This window comes from Myxocyprinus asiaticus, chromosome 33 (assembly GCF_019703515.2).
Source record: "Myxocyprinus asiaticus isolate MX2 ecotype Aquarium Trade chromosome 33, UBuf_Myxa_2, whole genome shotgun sequence".
NCBI lineage: Eukaryota > Metazoa > Chordata > Actinopteri > Cypriniformes > Catostomidae > Myxocyprinus > Myxocyprinus asiaticus.
In genome coordinates this window covers 12,147,485-12,171,311 of record NC_059376.1, presented here as the reverse complement: position 1 = coordinate 12,171,311, position 23,827 = coordinate 12,147,485, and the positions used below count along the sequence as shown (strand labels likewise).

Genomic DNA, 23,827 nt, shown 5'->3' with positions numbered 1-23,827 from the left:
TTTTTTCCGTTGAACGAAAAAGGAGAAATTCTGAAAAATTTTGTCATTTTTTCCCATGCAAATACAAAGCGACTGAGGCTTTCAAGCTTCACAAAAACACAGTAACAATTTCAAAAAAGTATGATCAAAGTAGTCCATACTCATTTCAACCCATGCACTATATTCCAAGCCCTCTGAAGTCATTTCTCACTCATCTCTATCACACATAGAGCATCATATGTCTTCAGAAGACTTGGAATATAGCACACAGGTCGGAACCACTTTTATTATACTTTGATTGGTGCTTTTGCATTCTACATTTTTCAAAATTTATCTTTTTTGTGTTCTATGGGATTGGGTCTACTTCATCTCTAATGAAATGTGTTGTAACATATCCTACCACTGTTATGAAGTTCCTTCATATTTTTAGCTGGTACAGAGATGCAGTCACGAATTCCCATGTCTGACCCGCAGAACTCAGAAGCAACAGAACCTTCAGAACCTTCAGAGAGAATCTTCTGTTGGACCTGCAACTCTGAAATACAGACATTGTTGTGCTTGGGCTGCATTTTTGTCTGTTTGTGTCTGTATACATTTCCTCATCTGTACGACTCACTGATATGCTGGCTGTGTATCTGCACACTGTTTGTGTCCTCCATGAGCAGAGAGTTGAGGTTGCTCATCATACGGTCTACAGTCTGTATCACAGCCATCGGCCCCTTTACTACCTACATCGCAGCACAAACAAACAAACAGATGCATAAAGGAATTCAATGAGGTAACATTGAACAGCTCAGATTTGATGTCTGTATTGTATTGATTTAGAATTCTGTTTGTTAATTGGTTGGTCTCTTTTAGAATAAAAGTTGTTCCTTTTCGTACAAGCCAAGTCTTATGAAATCTTAAAGGGATAGTTCACCCAAAAATGAAACTTCTCTCATGATTTACTCACCCTCATGCCATCCCAGATGTGCATGACTTTCTTTCTTCTGCAAAACGCACATGAAGATTTTTAGATTAATATTTAATCTCTGTCGGTACATACAATGCTGGTGAACGGGTACCAAAACGTTGGCGTTCCAAAAAGCACATAAAGTCAGAATTAAAGTAATCCATAATGCTCTAGTAGTTTAATCTATATCTTCAGAAGCAATATTATAGGTATGGGTGATAAACAGAGTACTTTTTAACTTTAAATTCTCTTCCCTGCTCAAGAATGCGAAGAATGTGAATTGCCAAAAAAAAAAAAAAAAAAAAGAAAAAGAGGGAGAATGTGGAAGCAAAAGTGGAGATTAATAGTAAAAAAGGACTTAAATATTGATCTGTTTCTCACCCTCACCTTATCCTATCACTTTGGAAGACATGGATTAAACCTCTGGAGTGGTATGAGTTACTTTTATGCTGCCTTTATGTGTATTTTAGTGCTTAAAAGTTCTGGCAACCATTTACTTGCATTGTGAGGACCTACAGAGATGAAATATTCTTCAAAAAATCTTCATTTGTGTTCAGCAGAAGAAAGAAAGTCATACACATCTGAGATGGCATGATGGTGAGTAAATAATGAGAGAATTTTCATTTTTGGGTGAACTATTGCTTTAAGATTTCATCATCCCGTACAAAATATTACGAGTTGTCATGAGACTGTGTCCAGAAAAATATCCAAACGAATTAACTTGAGAAGCAAAAATGCATCAGGTATTAAGAGTATCTTATTTATATACAGTATACTGTATATACTGTGTATATTTATAATATATATATATATATATATATATATTTAGAAATATATTTATATAATATTTGTATATACAGTATATATACAATCAAGTCATGAAATCAAATGTTATTCAAATTTTATTTATATATTTATATATTTTCATATTCATATTTGAATGTCAGTGAACCTCACATCTATTAAGTATTAAATGAAATAGGTTAATGACCTAATAATATTTGTTAATGAGTGCTACCGGATTACAAAAAATAAGCAAGTATCTATGCAACGTGACAAGATAATATACAGAGATAAAAAAATGTAGCGGTAAAAGTAATTATTTATTATCTCATAAATCACATCTCTTTGTGCAGCATAGTAATTCTTATATATATATATATATATATATATATATATATATATATACTGGCAGCCAAACATTTGGAATAATGTACAGATTTTGCTCTTATGGAAAGAAATTGGTACTTTTATTCACCAAAGTTGCATTCAACTAATCACAATGTATAGTCAGGACATTAATAATGTGACAAATTACTATTACAATTTGAAAAAAAAAAAAAATGTTCAGAACTTCTTAAACTACTTCAAAGAGTTCTCATCAAAAAATCCTCCATGTGCAGCAATGACAGCTTTGCAGATCCTTGTCAATCTAGCTGTCAGTTTGTCCAGATACTGAGGTGACATTTCACCCCACACTTCCTGTAGCACTTGCCATAGATGTGGCTGTCTTGTCGGGCACTTCTCACACACCTTACAGTCTAGCTGATCCCACAAAAGCTCAATGGGGTTAAGATCCATAACACTCTTTTCCAATTATCTGTTGTCCAATGTCTGTGTTTCTTTGCCCTCTCTAACCTTTTCTTTTTGTTTTTCTGTTTCAAAAGTGGCTTTTTCTTTGCAATTCTTCCCATAAGGCCTGCACCCCTGAGTCTTCTCTTTACTGTTGAACATGAAACTGGTGTTGAGCGGGTAGAATTCAATGAAGCTGTCAGCTGAGGACATGTGAGGTGGTTTTTATTTATTTTTTTTTTTTTTTGGCAATTTCAAGCATTGCACTGCCTTCATTCCTCAAAACAATGATTGACTGATGAGTTTCTAGAGAAAGCTGTTTCTTTTTTTGCCATTTTTGACCTAATATTGACCTTAAGACATGCCAGTCTATTGCATACTGTGGCAACTTACAAACAAAGACAATGTAAAGCTTCATTTAACAACTAGCTTTAAACTGTGTTTGATATAATGGCAAGTGATTTTCTAGAACCAAAATAGCAATTTAGCATGAATACTCAAGAATAAGGTGTTGAAGTGATGGCTGCTGGAAATGGGGCCTGTCTAGATTTGATCAAAAATAACTTTTTCAAATAGTGATGGTGCTGTTTTTTACATCAGTAATGTCCTGACTATACTGTGTGATCAGTTGAATGCCATTCCGAAACAGCAAAATCTGCATATTATTCCAAACTTTTGGCCACCCGTGTATATAAACAGGCTAAATATGTAGATCATTGTTTTCCATCAGAGATCAGTAATAAACACCTCTTTGATGCTGTCCCATTTGCTGGCATTGTCCTGGCTGAGGAGTGAATCTGCCAGTGTGATGAAGCTCTGGCCGAATTTTTCAGCATCACGGCGGCTCTGGTTGGCTGTACTGGGCAAATCAGCGGCCCGAGAGAGCACATGGATGAGAGAGATTATGTCCCTGCCCTCCAGATCTTTCTGTTCTTTCAAAACAGCCTGCTCAGACACGTTTAACAGATGGGAAACTGAGGTCCAACTCTGCTCATCTACAGTATCCGACAGCACATCCTCTGTGGTCTGAGACAGACAGGCCAGAATACAGGTTAGACGATAACAGACTGCAACAACTTTGTTTTTGTTTTTTCAGTTTCTGTGATCATTTGTAGATATTCATGCCTAAAGTTTACATTAAGGCTGTTGATTTAACGTGTTCATTCAGTGCAATTAATTATTTTTTTACATCACCACAATTAATCATGCCCCCGGATTGTACATAAATTCTGTAAAAAGGAATTTTCCTAGCAATGGAGCAATTCAGGCTTAAAGTAGCTACTTCCCTTATGTGTTTGCGAGTTGCAGTCAGCATGGGGTCATCAGCGCAGTTCCAGGTGTACAGCCAAAGTGCATTTGTGCAGGCAACAAACAGTGTTGCCATGTGTACTTATTTTAAGCCACTTTGGGCTTGTTTCTTGTTTCTTTTTTTCTTTTTTATGAAGTCACTTACAAATATGGGCAGTAGCGGGTTGTGGCTTGTTTTTTCAGACAAGGTCCAACAGCTGTCCAAAGACAGCTGGATGGACCACAACATCATACAGGGGTCTCAAGACTTAAGACTAAACTACATTTAACTTGAAAAAGCATTCTTAAAATGTAGCATTTATAACTAGATGCTAAAAACAAGGAAAAACATTGAACAAATTGACAAACTCAATTGCAAAATGCATTACAGTGGACTGTAAGCCAGTGATAGGCTTATGTTCAATGATATGGAAAAACAAACAAACCCTTTATTGAGTTCTAAATTAATTTTTGCATTGTCTAATCAATGCTTTACTCATCTGCCACAATAATGTCTTTGAATTATCTGAATTAACACATTTATTATATATAGCCTATATTATTATACGTATTGATTATTTTTAGGGCTGTCGATCGATTAAAATGTTACATTTAAAGGGATAGTTCACCCAAAAATAAAAATTCTCTCATCATTTACTCACCCTCACCCATCCCAGATGTGTATGACTTTTTTTCTTCTGCAGAACACAAAGAAAGATTTTCAGAAGAATATTTCAGCTCTGTAGGTCCATACAATACAAATGAATGGGTGCCAACATTTTGACACTCCAAAAAGCACATAAAGCACAAGATTGCACCCCCTGGTTTGACGAGGCATGCTGCCTGTACTGCTGGAGTGCTGACTGCCCCCTACAGCCAGAGATTCTCAAAAAACATCAAGGTGGTACATCAAGCTTGAATTGCTCTGATGGTAGGAACATTCCTACTTGACGGAATTTACGTACAGGTCGATGGCATGATTAATTGCAGTATTTTTTTTACCACATTATTTTTATAAATCAACAGCCCTAGTTATTTTACATTGAATTTGGGGGCCTATTTTAGCAAATATTGATATGTGATTTATTGCGATTAAATGGATTATTAATCGGCATATCATGTAATTAATTCAATTACAAATTACAAATGTTAATCAATTGACAGACCTAGTTAATTCATACATTTTTATATGTTTGGATAGTCCCTGAAATGTACAACATGAACATATTGACAGCATGTGTAACATAAACACTTTGATGTCTGGAGAGCTTTAGAAATGTACAAATATTTACAAATTCTATGACGACTGGTCAGAACAGAAACTTCTGAAACCTTTACAAGGATACCACTCCAGGTGAACAAGTTCAATACTCATTTATCTATCCCATAGTGGGACTCTCATTTATCAGTAAATGATGGAGAAACTTTGTAAGAGAAAGAACTGCTTAATGACATATTTATGTATAAATGACATCCAGGTGTATACCACGCCAAGCTGCATGAGACATTGCATGAAGGGGCTTGGGTTGGAACTCATTGATTCTCGCATTTCCTTCATCTTCAGATAGCGTTCTGTTGACCAGAGAGCACTGTCAGACTCCACAACTATGCAATAACTTCCTCAAATATTCATACAAAGCCAAAATAACATCAGTTATTATAACCCACTCATACTTATAAAGCTCACGCAGATCCACACACACACCTTTACTGACTGTGCAGATGAAAGGGAGTGAGTCTGTACAGGAGACAGTCCTGTACTGAGGCTGATCACTAGGCCAGCCAATAAAAACTTTACATTCCTCTTCCTGTACCTGTGTTGGCTTCAGGGGCCCTGCAGAAACACAGAAGTAAACATAACTTGAAGATACTGGGACGTTTTGTTCTACAACATATATTACACACAGTTATACCTTAAACATGAATTTTGAAGCTGCCATGTTTTTTTTTTTTAAACTGTATGTTGCTTGCTAACAAGTTGCTAAATAAGGACTACAACTACCACAAGCATATGAGCAGGGTAGGGGAGTAACGGAATACATGTAACGAGATTACGTATTTAAAATACTAAATATAAGTAACTGTGTTCCACTACAGTTACAATTTAAATCATTGGTAATTAGAATACAGTTACATTCAAAAAGTATTTTGATTACTGAAGAGATTACTTTGCATTTTATTGTCGTTTGTTTCATTTAATATTTAGTCCTTTCAGATGGAAAACATTTATACATATAATCCAACGATCCAAAGTGCATTTGAACAGCGGTGAAACACTTTCTTATGATGTGTTACATTCATACGAGCACACAGAGAAGTAAGTTTGAAGTAATTTCAAAACCAGCAAGCATCATTTGTTTGCAAAAGATGGATGGATGGATGGATGGATAAAATGACAAAGATAATTTTAAAGTTAACCTGGACAGTTCAGTGTTGCAGACACTTTCTTGACAGATGGATTGACAGTGAGGTTCCAGTCCTGCCATCTAAAGATCGCTCTGTGATTGGTCAGTGCTGAACATGCACCCAGCGCCTGCACCTGTTTTAGCTCCAAAGCTACATCCCAAATGTTCAGATCAGTCAAGTTTCCCACAAACGGCTCCGTAAAAGTCCCACCAAAGGTATCCTGGTCTTGCCCCACTATAAATATCCCTTTTCCGTGGATGTCCCTGGGATTAGCTTTCTCAACTTTCCCCGAATCGCCCTCTTTTCCATCCACATAAATAGCCCAAAATCCATCACTCGCGCGCCAGGTGGCGCAGACATGGTGCCAGTCTTTATCAAGAGGAAGCTCGGCTTTGTAAGGATTGTGTTGTCCTTTAATGAGAAGTGCTAGTCGGACCTTTTTAGGGGATTTCTTTCCTTTTGACTCGTCTATTTTTCCACGCAGCTGAAATTCATTGATGAAAACAGGCGCTGCGTAGGAGAACACAGTGGAGATGTTCTCGTGCTGAGGATCCCACTGCAGGCGCATGCACACACTCACTGTCGACAGCGTTGGGAAAGAAATATTCAAAAAAGCAAAGCTATCCTTAAACTGGAAAGATAAGCCTGAGAGGACTGTTGCTGTGAACAGAAAGATGACAATTCATCTCATGAAGAGACACATTACAGTAAACTTTCACTGCTTGAATTTGGACTTCGCACAAAACAGAACCTAACTTACTTTGTTTGGAAAGGTCCAGATGGGCGGTGGGGTTCTGTCTCTTGTTGGTTCCAAACCAAATGGGGCCCTTCAGGTCAGGATTAGAGAGCAACTGCTGGGCTCCCTCCTCATCCTCTTTGACCCCTGAGGTTGTGAGGGCACCAAACTTACCACGGCAGTAATTCAAAGCTTGTTCAAAACTGAAAGATGTGTTCACAAACTGGTACACTGCATCTTTGTGTAGTAGAATATTTGAGTTGGCAGAATCTGTACGAGATTGTGTGAAGAGAGATAAACTTATCAGACCTTAATGACGACTTACTGAGATTTTAGTTATCACTACATATTACTGTAAAAAGTTCTGGTTTATTTCCCAGATAATTCCAAGTTTGGTTAATCCAATTCAATACACTTAGGCTAAGTTCAAGTAATAGCTCTCCACAAATTGTTTTAATTTATAATCATTTACTCATCCTCATGTTTTTCCAAAACTAAATTACTTTCTTTTTCTCCATGGAACAAAAAGAAGAAAAAAAAAATTACTGGTTGTTGTTTACCATGTAATTTAAATGAATGGAGACTGGTACGTTCAAGCTTTAAATGAAATAAATGGAAAAGAAAAACACCTTTCTTTGCATTTTCTTTAAACGTTTATTTTTCATCATCGATTTCTTTTTTGTTGAATAAGATCTGAAGAAGATAATGAGCTGATACCACTTCTGTAACAAATGCAGTGATAATATATTTTACGTCTGTAGATTTGACCACATGTGTTGCATAAACATGTTGCATAAGCACATTTGATTGATTAAAAATTTTATCAAATGCTAACATAAATGTATCTGGTTCATGTTTTCAAAGCAGTGTAACTGAGCTATATACAGGTGCTGGTCATATAATTAGAATATCATCAAAAAGTTGATTTATTTCACTAATTCCATTCAAAAAGTGAAACTTGTATATTATATTCATTCTTTACACACAGACTGATATATTTCAAATGTTTATTTCTTTTAATTTTGATGATTATAACTGACAACTAAGGAAAATCCCAAATTCAGTATCTCAGAAAATTAGAATATTACTTAAGACCAATACAAAGAAAGGATTTTTAGAGATCTTGGCCAACTGAAAAGTATGAACATGAAAAGTATGAGCATGTACAGCACTCAATGCTTAGTTGGGGCTCCTTTTGCCTGAATTACTGCAGCAATGCGGCGTGGCATGGAGTCGATCAGTCTGTGGCACTGCTCAGGTGTTATGAGAGCCCAGGTTGCTCTGATAGTGGCCTTCAGCTCTTCTGCATTGTTGGGTCTGGCATATCGCATCTTCCTCTTCACAATACCCCATAGATTTTCTATGGGGTTAAGGTCAGGCGAGTTTGCTGGCCAATTAAGAACAGGGATACCATGGTCCTTAAACCAGATACTGGTTGCTTTGGCACTGTGTGCAGGTGCCAAGTCCTGTTGGAAAATGAAATCTGCATCTCCATAAAGTTGGTCAGCAGCAGGAAGCATGAAGTGCTCTAAAACTTCCTGGTATACGGCTGCATTGACCTTGGACCTCAGAAAACACAGTGGACCAACACCAGCAGATGACATGGCACCCCAAACCATCACTGACTGTGGAAACTTTACACTGGACCTCAAGCAACGTGGACTGTGTGCCTCTCCTCTCTTCCTCCAGACTCTGGGACCCTGATTTCCAAAGGAAATGCAAAATTTACTTTCATCAGAGAACATAACTTTGGACCACTCAGCAGCAGTCCAGTCCTTTTTGTCTTTAGCCCAGGCGAGACGCTTCAGACGCTGTCTGTTGTTCAAGAGTGGCTTGACACAAGGAATGCGACAGCTGAAACCCATGTCTTGCATACGTCTGTGCATAGTGGTTCTCCCCCACATTTTTGAATGGGTTTTGTTTCACAATCCTCTCCAGGGTGCGGTTATCCCTATTGCTTGTACACTTTTTTCTACCACATCTTTTCCTTCCCTTTGCCTCTCTATTAATGTGCTTGGACACAGAGCTCTGTGAACAGCCAGCCTCTTTTGCAATGACCTTTTGTGTCTTGCCCTCCTTGTGCAACATGTCAATGGTCGTCTTTTGGACAACTGTCAAGTCAGCAGTCTTCCCCATGATTGTGTAGCGTACAGAACTAGACTGAGAGACCATTTAAAGGCCTTTGCAGGTGTTTTGAGTTAATTAGCTGATTAGAGTGTGGCACCAGGTGTCTTCAATATTGAACCTTTTCACAATATTCTAATTTTCTGAGATACTGAATTTGGGATTTTCCTTAGTTGTCAGTTATAATCATCAAAATTAAAAGAAATAAACATTTGAAATATATCAGTCTGAGTGTAATGAATGAATATAATATACAAGTTTCACTTTTTGAATGGAATTAGTGAAATAAATCAACTTTTTGATGATATTCTAATTATATGACCAGCACCTGTATAGCAGGAAAAGCTTAAACATGCATGCCCTGGTCCAGATAACTGATGACTGTCGAATGCTGTTGCACACCGCTGAGTATTGATAAACTCAACGTTGAGTTTTGCGCTGAGAGGTGGTTTAGACTGCGGGAAGATTTGATCAACAGCCAGATAAAGATGATTGGTGTGCCAGATTTTGGTTGAAGGTTGCCAGTTGACTAGCCCTGAAGTAGACAATATGACTCGAATGCTACATTCATTATTCACTGATAATCTTTCCCACCATTGAGTGGACCTGATCTCTGATTCAGTGAGTTGAACTCGAGAATCAGATCTGACTCGTGAACGAATCATTCAGACCGGTTTGTGAAACGGATGAACCATATATATATATATATATATATATATATATATATATATATATATATATATATATATATATATATATTAGGGATGTGCCCGAAGCCGAATAACTTATATTTTCGGAAAGGCACAGATAATGCCACGGAAAATTACTTTAAAATGAATAACGGATTCATCCAAATAATATAAAAAAATATTAGTTTGACTGATTATCCAAGAGGCACAAGGATAAAGTGACATTTTACATAAACATACAGAATTACAACAAATTTATGAATCTGTGCAGCCAATATTTCTAAAGTGTAAACCTTATGAATGAAAATGTGCACGTTGTGATTTCAGATCGATTTGGTGCGGTCTTGATTCCATTTGCGTGATTTCACGTCGGAGCTCGTCTACATGTATCCATCTCTTAAAGTTGACAACATTTATATCCACATCAGTGATTAAGGTAATTATCTGGTTAAGACTTTATTCCGAAAAAAAGTTTAAATGCTCTATAAAGGTTTAAATGCTCCACAGAATATTAATCTATTAGGAATATTCCTCCTTATGTAAAACGAAGAAACTGAAACATGCTCCATCTTTTTTTCTTCTTCTTTAAACTGTGCTAAATTTGAAAATATGAAGTGTTCTTGAAATAAGCAAGTATCTATGCAACGTGACAAGATAATATACAGAGATAAAAAAATGTAGCGGTAAAAGTAATTATTTATTATCTCATAAATCACATCTCTTTGTGCAGCATAGTAATTCTTATATATATAAGGCACAATATACATTTGACATTATTATTATTATTAGCCTATAATTATTATTGTTATTTATCTAAATAATGGTGTCCTATCATAAAAATTCCTGACAGATTTATGGGACTTTCACCTGATTGTAGGCTATATTGATTTTATTTTAATTTCTTTTAATGTTTGAATTTGTATTTATTATTCACTGCAAAAATATCCTGCCTCCAGGATAATGTTGTTAAACATGAACAGACAAACGAAAATTCTGTTTCATGCAGATATTAATATCAGAAATACCAGGAGAAACCACAGCATATTATAAAGTAATATAGCTTACAAATTCAGCTTCATCTGGTAAGAACAAAATAATATTAAAATATTTTTTTTAAATAATAATTGTATAATATTATTATTATTATTGTTATTATTATTAGGCTATTATTATGAAAAGGTATATACAAGGCATATTTTATAAATAGAAACTATAAATATAAGAGTAATACTTAAAAATGGGTGTTTCATTTAGTTTTGACGCACTTCCGGTTTACGCTCTACCCACACCCGGATCTATCCGAATACAAAGACAGATACAGATCATTTTGTCATATGAACAGATACAGATAATGGCTTCGATGCACACCAATATATATACTAATATATATATATATATATATATATATATATATATATATATATATATATATATATATATATATACAGTGCATTCATAAATTATTCAGACCCCTTCAGTTCACATTTTGTTATGTTGCAGCCTTGTGCTAAAATGCTTTAAATTATTATATTTTTCACATCAATCTACACTCCATATCCCATAAAAACAAAGCAAAACACAGATTTTTGATAACTTTGCAAATTTATTAAAAAGAAAAAATTGAAATGTCACATTGACATAAGTATTCAGATCCTTTACAATGACACTTGAAATTTAGCTCAGGTGCATCTTATTTCTCTGGATCATCTTTGAGATATTTCTACACTTTGACTGGAGTCCACCTGTGGAAAATTCAATCGATTGGACATGATTTGGAAAGGCACACACCTGTCTATATAAGGTCTCACAGCTGAAAATGCATATCAAAGCAAAAACCAAGCCATGTGGTCAAAGGAACTGCCTGCAGAGCTCAGAGACAGGATTGTGTCGAGGCACAGATCTGGGGAAGGTTACAAAACATTTTCGGCTGCATTTAAGGTTTCCAAGAGCACAGTGGCCTCCATAATTCTTAAACGGAAGAAGTTTGGAAAAACCAGGACTCTTCCTAGAGCTGTCTGCCAATACAAACTGAGCAATCGGGGGAGAAGGGCCTTGGTAAGAGAGGTGAACAAGAACCCAATGTTCACTCTGGTTGAGCTCCAGAGATCATGTGTGGAGATGGGAGAAACTTGCAGAAGGACAACCATCACTGCAACACTCCACCGATCTGGGCTTTATGGCAGTGGCCAAACGGAAGCCTCCCGTCAGTGCAAGACATATGAAAGCCTGCTTAACATTTGCAAAAAAGCACCTAAAGGACTCTCAGACTGTGAGAAACAAGATTTTCTGGTCTGATGAAATGAAGATTGAACTGTTTGGACTCAATTCCAAGCATTGTATCTGGAGGAAATCAGGCACTGCCCATCACCTGTGCAATACCATCCCAACGGTGAAGCATGGTGGTGGTAGCATCATGCTGTGGGGGTGTTTTTCAGCGTCAGGGACTGGGGGACTGGTCAGGGTTGAAGGAAAGCTGAACGCAGCAAAATACAGTGATATCCTTCATGAAAACCTGGTCCAGAGTGCTCAGGACCTCAGACTGGGCTGAAGGTTCACCTTCCAACAGGACAATGACCCTAAGCACACAGCCAAGACAATGCAAGAGTGGCTTAGGGACAACTCTATGAATGTCCTTGAGTGGCCCAGCCAGAGCCCAGACTTGAACCCAATCGAATATCTCTGGAGAGACCTGAAAATGGCTGTCCACCGATTGTTCTCATCCAACCTGACAGAGCTCGAGAGGATTGGCAGAGAACAATGGCAGAAAATCCCCAAATCCAGGTGTGCGAAGCTTGTCGCATCATACCCAAAAAGACTTGAGGCTGTAATCGCTGCTAAAGGTTCTTCAATGAAGTACCGAGTACTTTTGAATACTTACATCAATATGATATTTCAGTTTTTTCTTTTAAATAGATTTTCTAGGTTACCAAAAATCTGGTTTTTGCTTTTTCATTATGGGGTATGGAGTGTAAATTGATGTGAATTTTATTTTATTTATTTTTTTTTTTTTTTATATAAAGCATTTTATCATAAGGCTGCAATATAACAAAATGTGAAAAAATTAAGGGGTCTGAATACTTTCTGAATGCACTGTTTATATATATATGCACTGTGTATACAGTATATATAACTGTATTAGGGTTGTCGATTTAACGCGTTAATTCAGAGTGATTAATTATAATAAAAAATTAGTCAGTTATAAAACAATTACACAATTAATTTTTTCTTAGTTTGATACTACATTTACCTTGACCCAAAAACACTGTATTTAAGACGTGATGCAACCAAAGTGAGATGCTCCAAATGCATCCGTCTGACACATGTATACCTTAGAAAAGGCCTTAGAATAAACATATTTCGGACAGATTAACGAAATATGGATTGCTGTGGACTGCAGGTCAACGATAGGCATATGTTCAATAATATGGAAACCTTCTAAAGGAAATAAATTGCCTTCTAAAGCCGTTTTTTTTTTTTTTTATTGTTTTATTAATGCTTTACTCATCTTCAACAATAATGTAATGCATTTTAATTATCTGAATAATTATATTTATTATAAAATTCAAATAAATAACTATTCATAATTATTTAATCATTACATATTGAATTATTGTTATTAGAGGGCCTTTCTCAGCACATATTTATTTATGCGATTAATTATATTAATCAATCGGCATATAATGTAATATAAATACTGAATGTATATGTATCAAAGGTACAATTGGACCACAAACAAAAAAAGGGTCATATGTCATATGGGTTTGGAACAACATAAAGGTGAGTCAATGATTTCAGAAATTTCATTTTTGGTCGACTTCACCTTTAAGGATCTAGGCCTACTGCATTTATTTTTATGGGTTGCCTCCTAAATTTTAAACTCTTTAAGAACTGAAGTAAGAGAACATAATCCTGTTTCTTTAACATTATGCCCTTTTATGAAATGTCTATTTATTAGGCATCTATCAAATGACAATCAACACTGATGACCATGCAGCGACAAAATCTATACATATCACAATTCATACACAATATACTGTACTTCAAAATTACTTTCCAGTTTCACCATTAACATCACAGCAATTATCTGAAAGGGAAAGTACGGCATTTACTCACTCAAAATATCCCTTTCGTCCCCGTCTGACCAGGACTGAGTTGGTTCACATGTACCAACAATCTTTATTGTAAAACATACAAAAAGTAAGATACAGAGGGCTGATTATTTAAAATAAACCTCACTTGAAAATAAGCCACAGAAATAAAGTGAGCAGTTATTCATTTTATAGACTTATCGACTTTTCAACAATGTAAGCCAGAGACAAACATTACCATTGCATTGGCCAAAATCACTCCAAAGAGCACTGAAGACATCTTCACATCTGGACAAAGCAGGACTGAACTGCTTTCAATAATAACATGAAGAATGCAAACAAAGAGAAGAGATAACTAGTTATCTCATATCATCAGGTGATTTCAGCACATTTTCCACTGTTACAGAAAAACATACCCTTTCTCAGTAAGTCTGTTGTTTCTTAATTTTAAGTTCCTTATTCTATTGTAGAAATATTAAATGTCATTGTTTAAGTGTATAAACAAGCATATGTCACAAAAAAATAAAATAAAATAAATACAACTGAAGTGGGGTCTAGTCTGAGGCTACCTTGTTTATTATTATTATTATTATTATTATTATTATTATTATTATTAAAACCTGGAAATACAATTTTAGGATTTTGAAGAAAAAAAGTTTTTAGGGGTTTAAAAAAATAAAATAAAATGCTTTTAGAAAATAATTCAAAATCAGTGCTTTCTCACTAGTGCTCTCAGACCTTTGGACCCTGTATTTAATAATAAGAAATTTTACTTACAGATGTATTTGTAGTTGCACCGTCTGCTACTTGCCATGTGATGATCCTCAGCGGTTTGAGTCCAAGTATCCATACATTTGTGTGAAGAGTGTCTTTGCTTGTTGAATATCACGTATGCAGGTGTATTTGCATCTGCATGTGTAAATTTGTTACTGTAACCCAGCATATTATCTATATGGACTTGTTTTGTGGTTTACATGGGCTTCATCCTTCAGTTTGCAAAGTGTAACATCATATCCAAATCTATCTCATGCAAACTGCTCTTCTTCTTTTCTCCAGTGTGTGTAACTCTGAGTCTGGGAAGGTAGTGAGCCCAGACCCCCTCGTAGATGTCCAGCCCACCAGCTCGGCCGTCATTTCAGCACTACGCTTTGTAATGCTAATGGATCTCATTTATTAAAGCAGACCTCTTGCGCAAGCAGTGTGAAAGTTGGCACACAGAGTTCATCAAGACCAGTGGGAGACCTAGCAGAGCAGAATGCCTCTTATTTACTGTATACCCATTAGTGGGCAAACCTGACACACACACTGACACCATAAAGTGCCACAACACTTCAAATGGCAAAATGATCCCACACGGTAATCTTAATCATGACAACATTAACTTTTAATCAACATTTAGATTGTATATTGATCAGTTGCATCATGCATAGACTGACACTAGTGAAAGTCATTTCCTACTTGATGTTGTTCAACATTTTTCTTGCATGTTGCATTGAAAGCCCCATTGTAAAGCTGGTATGTTTTCTATAGTCTAAGCTTTGGTGTCCCAGAGAGCTGTATCAGAGAGTGACATCACTAATGCGCAGTGTGTCAAAGGAAGCCTGTTATTAGTATTCACTATAGGCTGCATCTCACATAAGTCCAGTGCACAGATTTAACACCAGCAAGAACTTCTCAATAAATGAGACCACAATAAATGAACAATCTTTTTTTTTTTATTATTTCAGCAAGCCCCCAGACCGAATCTAAAACTAAAATTTTAAATTGTGATTTCAACTATGCATATTAGGCAGGGTCAGACATTAACACCAAAGTGACAAAAATGCCCCCAAAATTCAAAATTTGGTAGCAAAAATAAATAAATAAATAAATAAATAAGCTCCTTTAATGAATTCCTCCATGTTTTATTTTTTATCATCTGAAACATTTCTTAATATTCTATCCTAGACCTAGGTATACATAAAATACTATTAGAAAAAAAAAAAAAAAAAAGGTCTCTCCAGAGATATTCGATTGGGTTCAAGTCTGGGCTCTGGCTGGGCCACTCAAGGACATTCATAGAGTTGTCCCTAAGCCACTCTTGTGATGTCTTGGCTGTGTGCTTAGGGTCATTGTCCTGTTGGACCAGGTTTTCATGAAGGATATCTCTGTATTTTGCTGCATTCAGCTTTCCTTCAACCCTGACCAGTCCCCCTGTCCCAGCCTCTGAAATATACTCCCACAGCATGATGCCACCACCATGCTTCACCGCTGGGACGGTATTGTGCAGGTGATGAGTGGTGCCTGGTTTCCTCCAGACGTGACGCTTGGAATTGACTCCACACAGTTCAATATATATATATATATATATATATATATATATTAATATCTGCGATTAATATTCTTTGTTTAACATGTAAAAAAAACATTTACGCAATTAATGTATTAATATCAGTATTTTTTTTTTTACTTACTGAAACTTCATGCAATATGAGTAAAAAACTTATTTTAACATGTACATATTTAAATTATTAAAATAAATGATGACTAACAAATTTCTCGTAAGTTCTTTGAGACAAAGTGTAAAGTAAAAATATTTATGATGTTTTTTTAATGTTTGTTGTATTGTATCATGTACCATAATTTTATCTTGAAAAAATGTGCGATTAATTAGTTAAAAAATTTAATCGATTCACAGCCCTAATATATATATATATATATATATATATATATATATATATATATATATATATATATATATATATATATAGTATTGCACATAAGGTGTTTCACAAAAGCATTTGTTTTAAGATGGTTATTTATATCTTCAGCTTTAGTGTGTCAATAGGAAATATAAATGTTAGAATCCCAAACATTACCTTTGCAAATAGAAAAGATTAGAATAGAAGAACAGGGAGCCCTGCAACAGATGTCATGGCCCCCACAAGAACCCCCCACTGAACATCAAGTCAGTCTGAGATTACATAAAGAGACAGAAGCAATTGAGACAGCCTAAATAGATTGAAGAACTGTGGTGAATTCTCCAAGAAGCTTGGAACATCCCATCTGCCAACAACCAAGAAAAACTGTGTCCAGGTGTACCTAGGAGAATGTGGTGCTGTTTTAAAGGCAAAGGTGGTCACACGAATATTGATTTAGCTTTTTTATGTTTACTGGACTTTGTATGACATTAAGTGATAAATGAAAACTATATATGTCATTATATTTGAAGATATCCTCACTATGCAACATTTTTCACAAGTGCCTAAAACTTTTGCACATTACTATATATATATATATATATATATATATATATATATATATATATATATATATATATATAAAATTATTTAGGGAATTAAGACAAGAATAAACACATTCTCTGAAAGCAACTATTAATATCTTTTGCAATTTTACTTCTCAAGTAAATTTATCACAGCCCACTGTATGTTACTGGGAAAACAAGATTTTTTTTTGCAGTACATAGCTAGAAAAGGTCTTTGAGTTAGGTTTTAAAAAATATACCTAAAGGAATACACTTATAAATATATCCTTATAAAGGTAATGAAATGTTCCTGGGTGCAAATATAACCCCTTAATGGAGGTGCATTTCTGTTACTGATGTTACTACAGGGTGTGATCAGATAGGATTCTCTATTACGTTTTGTTTATTTTTGTCGAACATTCAATTGTCCGTTGCTATCATTATATTTTATGTTTGACATTTTTCAACATGTATGTGTCTTCAGGATCCCTTATCCCAGGCTTTCAGAAACCTGCCAGAATTCCCCTTTCCATATAACTTGTGACTCCCCTGGGCCTCAACAAAAGCTCACAGAATGCAGTGACCACACACTTGCGCCTGAATGCCGGCTCAGTGCCCCATACATGCTTTCTATATTGGCTCCCAAACAGCAGACTGTGATTTATGTGCCAAGCGGGGGGACTGGGACACCAGTCAACACAGTATCATCGAAAGACAATAGGAGTACAAACTGATGCAGCTAGCCAACAATACAAATGCAATACACCAAGGAAGATTTATTATTTGAAATAAAAATTGCTTATCGGTGTAGACAAATTTTCCTTTAAAAAGGCAGGATAGCAAATTTAAGATAAAGCTTAAGTACAAAATCTAAATGTGCTTAAAAAATGACCAATTACCTGACAAGCAGTTACTGAGGCTTGTTTTCAGATAATGTATCTTGAATGTACAGTGAGTATATTTTTCACTTGTTTGTGCTTGAAATGAGCTGGAAAACAAAAATCATTAAGACTATGATTTTTACAGTAATAAAAAAATCATTATTTCAATTATTTTTATTTAAAATAAATAAAAAAAGATATTAAGGATACATACACAGTTGTTTCCATGTTTGAATGTATTTATTTTCTGTAGTTCAACTTAATGTTTGACTTTTATGTCATATGGAACATATGGGCACAGTTTCATTGTTCAGTGTTGTATCACATCTACAGCTGGCAGCCATACTGAACAGAGTAACTTAAGTTACAGGTTTAAGACTGACTCACTTAATGCTCTCACATGTATAAGACAGAGTGATGAATCCTGAGTCGTAAAACCACAACACAGCTTTGGGCTTAAATAGAGTATTACTGCTAAAGTGGGAGGAGGAGAAGTTCAGGCATTTTCCAAAGGGAACCCAGAGCAACAGACAACCACAGTGTGAATAAAAGTGGAGAAGCACCTTTTAAACACTTGCTTTGGTCATGGCAGATGCTCAGTCACTCACTAGCTCATAAGAGCTTTTCTAAAATCACTCAGACATACAGGTGCATCTCAATAAATTAGAATGTCGTGGAAAAGTTCATTTATTTCAGTAATTCAACTCAAATTGTGAAACTCGTGTATTAAATAAATTCAATGCACATAGACTGAAGTAGTTTAAGTCTTTGGTTCTTTTAATTGTGATGATTTTGGCTCACATTTAACAAAAACCCACCAATTCACTATCTCAAAAAATTAGAATACATCATAAGACCAATAAAAAAAACATTTTTAGTGAATTGTTGGCCTTCTGGAAAGTATGTTCATTTACTGTATATGTACTCAATACTTGGTAGGGGCTCCTTTTGCTTTAATTACTGCCTCAATTCGGCGTGGCATGGAGGTGATCAGTTTGTGGCACTGCTGAGGTGGTATGGAAGCCCAGGTTTCTTTGACAGTGGCCTTCAGCTCATCTGCATTTTTTGGTCTCTTGTTTCTCATTTTCCTCTTGACAATACCCCATAGATTCTCTATGGGGTTCAGGTCTGGTGAGTTTGCTGGCCAGTCAAGCACACCAACACCATGGTCATTTAACCAACTTTTGGTGCTTTTGGCAGTGTGGGCAGGTGCCAAATCCTGCTGGAAAATGAAATCAGCATCTTTAAAAAGCTGGTCAGCAGAAGGAAGCCTGAAGTGCTCCAAAATTTCTTGGTAAACGGGTGCAGTGACTTTGGTTTTCAAAAAACACAATGGACCAACACCAGCAGATGACATTGCACCCCAAATCATCACAGACTGTGGAAACTTAACACTGGACTTCAAGCAACTTGGGCTATGAGCTTCTCCACCCTTCCTCCAGACTCTAGGACCTTGGTTTCCAAATGAAATACAAAACTTGCTCTCATCTGAAAAGAGGACTTTGGACCACTGGGCAACAGTCCAGTTCTTCTTCTCCTTAGCCCAGGTAAGACGCCTCTGACGTTGTCTGTGGTTCAGGAGTGGCTTAACAAGAGGAATACGACAACTGTAGCCAAATTCCTTGACATGTCTGTGTGTGGTGGCTCTTGATGCCTTGACCCCAGCCTCAGTCCATTCCTTGTGAAGTTCACCCAAATTCTTGAATCGATTTTGCTTGACAATCATAAGGCTGCGGTTCTCTCGGTTGGTTGTGCATCTTTTTCTTCCACACTTTTTCCTTCCACTCAACTTTCTGTTAACATGCTTGGATACAGCACTCTGTGAACAGCCAGCTTCTTTGGCAATGAATGTTTGTGGCTTACCCTCCTTGTGAAGGGTGTCAATGATTGTCTTCTGGACAACTGTCAGATCAGCAGTCTTCCCCATGATTGTGTAGCCTAGTGAACCAAACTGAGAGACCATCTTGAAGGCTCAGGAAACCTTTGCAGGTGTATTGAGTTGATTAGCTGATTGGCATGTCACCATATTCTAATTTTTTGAGATAGTGAATTGGTGGGTTTTTGTTAAATGTGAGCCAAAATCATCACAATTAAAAGAACCAAAGACTTAAACTACTTCAGTCTGTGTGCATTGAATTTATTTAATACACGAGTTTCACAATTTGAGTTGAATTACTGAAATAAAAGAACTTTTCCACGACATTCTAATTTATTGAGATGCACCTGTAGATCCATGCTATAGAGATTCAAATGAATGACTGGGGAGTTTACGGCACTATAGGCCAAATTTTGTGTTCACTTCACATATAACAGATTTATTTACTCAATGGATAATGATAAACAAATGGCAATTTAAACATCTAGAATCAAATCAATAAAAGCTTCGCCTGCGAAAATCATTTTCTGAATCATTATTGTGTTTGTGGCAGATCTCTGCCTTCCCTAAGCAGGAAGCAGGGGCCAGGTAAACGATTCACAAAAAACTTTAATTAAACACAGACACAACATAATAAATGCTTTTCAGGACAATAACATCAGCACGCACACACACACACACACACACACACACCTCCATGTGACACTCACACTGCTGACCTTCCCGGCCCAACGCAGAATGCACACATCTGCGAGCTCTGTGCAACTACTCTCTCTCTCTCTCTCTCTCTCTCTCTCTCTCTCTCTCTCTCTCTCTCTCAAACTGGCATCTCCAGCTCCTCTTTATCTCTTTATTTAGGGGAGATGTTGCCCTTCTGGACGTTCCTAGGAACACTCCCTCCACTGGTGGTAAGGTTTAGGTTGGGGTTTGGGTTGGGGGTACAGTTTAAAAAATATGCATTCCTCTTTACTTTATTACAGCCTGTAGAGCTGAAAACAACATAATTCGCAACAAGCTTTTGGCGTCCCACTGTGGATATTTTCTCTCACACATGTGGACATATGCCAAAAAATAGTTACTACTTTGGCCACTGGGGGCAGTGTTTCAAATTACAGTAAGCACAGACCAATTTTTGCTAAAGAAAAGTCAACCTACTGTTTCTGATTTTTCCAGTCTGTTTATTTTTGGGTGAAGTGGTCCTTTAAGCATAAACCTCACTAAGTTTCATTGGATGTATGCTTAAAACTAGACAAACTATTAGCCAACTTTATTCAAACTTTATTAAGATAATGTATATTGAGATAATTCTGACTTTTTCAGAAGATATAAACTCACAAATGTGAGAAATAAAGTTACAATTTTGCAAGTTTATATTACAAATGTAAAACCTCTCGCAATTGCAAGTTTATATCTCAGAATTGGGAGAAATAAAGTCATAATTGCAAGAAATAAGTCATTATTGTTCAACATAAAATCAGAATGACCTTTTCTATTTTTTATTCCATGGCGGAATCATGGCACCATAGTTTAGAGTGACACACATTTACATTTAAAGCATTTAGCAGACCTTCGCATTTAGAAGTTTTTATTAGAAGCTTGGAAGTTCATTTTGTACACATGAAACATCAAGGAGAGTTGAGTGGGAAACACCTAAAACAACAAATCAACAAATCACATCTCATTTTCCAGTAAGTCCCTCCCTTTCACTTTTCGCCGTACTTGCATCCACATGCCGAATACAGCCAGCTGCTGCTTTTCATCAGCCTTGACCCTTCCTGCATCCAGGCTGAACAAAAGCATACATACATTTATCTTACTTCCCTCAACATTACAGTTAAATTGACTGACCAGCTCTTTCTGTTCTTCTTCCCTCCTTCACATCCACTTTAGTGCCGCCACCATTGCTTCTTGCACATTTCCATGGCAACATTAGGTTTTTTTAAATGGCATGACAACGTCAAATAGTATCCTGGCCTAGAACAGGAGAGACAAAGGAATAATGCCCTACATGTGGAGAGAGGAAAGGGATCTTTCCAGAAAAACCCAATGTACCGATCCATATGCCACTGGATATATAAAACTTCATGACATTGCTTTGAATATTGTTTTTTCTTGATTTAAACTCTGCAGTGTGAACTGCGGTGAATGGAGAAAGCTTTTAGCTCTCATGGAGAGAAAGACAAGCGACACAACATGAAAGTTCACCTGGTTTTGAAGGCTGTAGAGAGATTTCCTTTTTTTTCAGTAATGCTTAATGCATTCTAAAACCAAAACTTGAAAAGGAATAATGGAGCTATTTTCTGTGTAACATGCATTTTTCTCTCAGAGAAAGAACTTAATTGGCTGCCTTTCCATCACTATCCAACTCTGAATTTTTTAACTAAAATTATAATTAATAAATGCATTAGGCACTATGTATATTTGTCTCCTGCATTTATTCACCAGCATTTATCCATAAGCTTTAAAATCAAAAGGGTTTAAGATCATGAGAAACCTAAATTCAGTCAACTGTGTCTAAAGTTTTAAGTGGTAGTGTTTATGTATATATATATATATATATATATATATACTATACAGGGTTGGGAGGGTTACTTTTGAAATGTATTCCACTACAGATTACAGAATACATGCTGTACAATGTAATTTGTAATGTATTCCGTTAGATTACTCAAGGTCAGTAATGTATTCTAAATACTTTGGATTACTTCTTCAGCACTGGTAGATTTTTTCACTTGTTTTGACTATAAAAACTCTGCCAGTACAGTAAAACAAAATACACATGTTAAAAATACATTCTCTGAAAAACTAAATATCTTATGCAGTGTTGTTTCTAAAACAAGATAAATCAAATTGATCTTGTTTTAAGGAATTCTAGATATTTTTACAGGAAAACAATAAAAAAATTATTATCAAGAATACGATTTTTGCCCTAATATCAAAGGTCTTACTAGAAAAAAATTAATTATGATCCAACGTGAATTTTCTTGATAAAAAAATATGATTGTGCCTGGTGACGTGCGTGTAAAATGGCTAGAAGTATTTTAATAAGCATTTTAGCTTAGCATAAAGCTGACAATTTACACAAGGTTTATTTCTATTTCTTCTGCTCCAAACTTACTTCCAACTTACTTCTCTGTCTGCTCATATGAATGTAACATATCATAAGAAAGTGTTTCACCACTGTTCAAATGCACTTTGGATCGCATCATTTATATGTATAAATGTTTTCCATCTGGAAGAACTAAATATTAAATGAAACAAATGACAATAAAATGCAAAGTAATCTCTTCATCAATCAAAATACTTTTTGAATGCAACTGTATTCTAATTGCCAATGATTTAAATTGTAACTGTAGTGGAATACAGTTACTTATATTTTGTATTTTAAATACGTTTTCCTGTTACATGTATTCCATTACTGCCCAACACTGTATACATATATATATATATATATATATATATATATATATATATATATATATACAGTGGTGTGAAAAAGTGTTTGCCCCCTTCCTGATTTCTTATTTTTTTGCATGTTTGTCACACTTAAATGTTTCAGATCATCAAACAAGTTTAAATATTAGTCAAAGATAACACAAGTAAACACAAAATGCAGTTTTTAAATGAAGGTTGTTATTATTAAGGGAAAACAAAATCCAAACCTACATGGCCCTGTGTGAAAAAGTGTTTGCCCCACCTGTTAAAACATAACTTAACTGTGGTTTATCACACCTGAGTTCAATTTCTCTAGCCACACCCAGGCCTGATTACTGCCACACCTGTTCTCAATCAAGAAATCACTTAAATAGGACCTGCCTGACAAAGTGAAGTAGACCAAAAGATCTTCAAAAGCTAGACATCATGCCGAGATCCAAAGAAATTCAGGAACAAATGAGAAAGAAAGTAATTGAGATCTATCAGTCTGGAAAAGGTTATAAAGCCATTTCTAAAGCTTTGGGACTCCAGAGAACCACAGTGAGAGCCATTATCCAC

General features: G+C 35.8%; 1 protein-coding gene across 7 annotated transcripts in view; it reads right to left on the bottom strand.

The window, feature by feature from the left end:
* The window catches only part of LOC127424302 (adhesion G-protein coupled receptor D2-like), a 43,282-nt gene extending 28,331 nt beyond the window's left edge, over nt 1–14,951 (bottom strand). For 5 of the 7 annotated variants that reach the window (XR_007894446.1, XR_007894447.1, XM_051669351.1 and 2 more), the window contains exons 1-9: nt 14,072–14,152; nt 13,859–13,919; nt 6,957–7,202; nt 6,209–6,856; nt 5,496–5,624; nt 5,277–5,362; nt 3,251–3,529; nt 596–707; nt 380–514 (exon numbers count right to left, since the gene is read on the bottom strand). Coding sequence is in view for 5 of the 7 variants with exons in the window: in XM_051669351.1 (XP_051525311.1) it covers nt 380–514; nt 596–707; nt 3,251–3,529; nt 5,277–5,362; nt 5,496–5,624; nt 6,209–6,856; nt 6,957–7,202; nt 13,859–13,919; nt 14,072–14,113 (1,738 nt within the window). In the remaining 2 variants the exon portion in view is untranslated. Of the gene's footprint in view, nt 1–379; nt 515–595; nt 708–3,250; nt 3,530–5,276; nt 5,363–5,495; nt 5,625–6,208; nt 6,857–6,956; nt 7,203–13,858; nt 13,920–14,071; nt 14,153–14,610 lie in introns of those variants that run through there. The other 2 variants (XM_051669350.1, XM_051669352.1) reach the window with 2 other exon arrangements.
* Between the last annotated feature and the right edge of the window lie 8,876 nt (nt 14,952–23,827).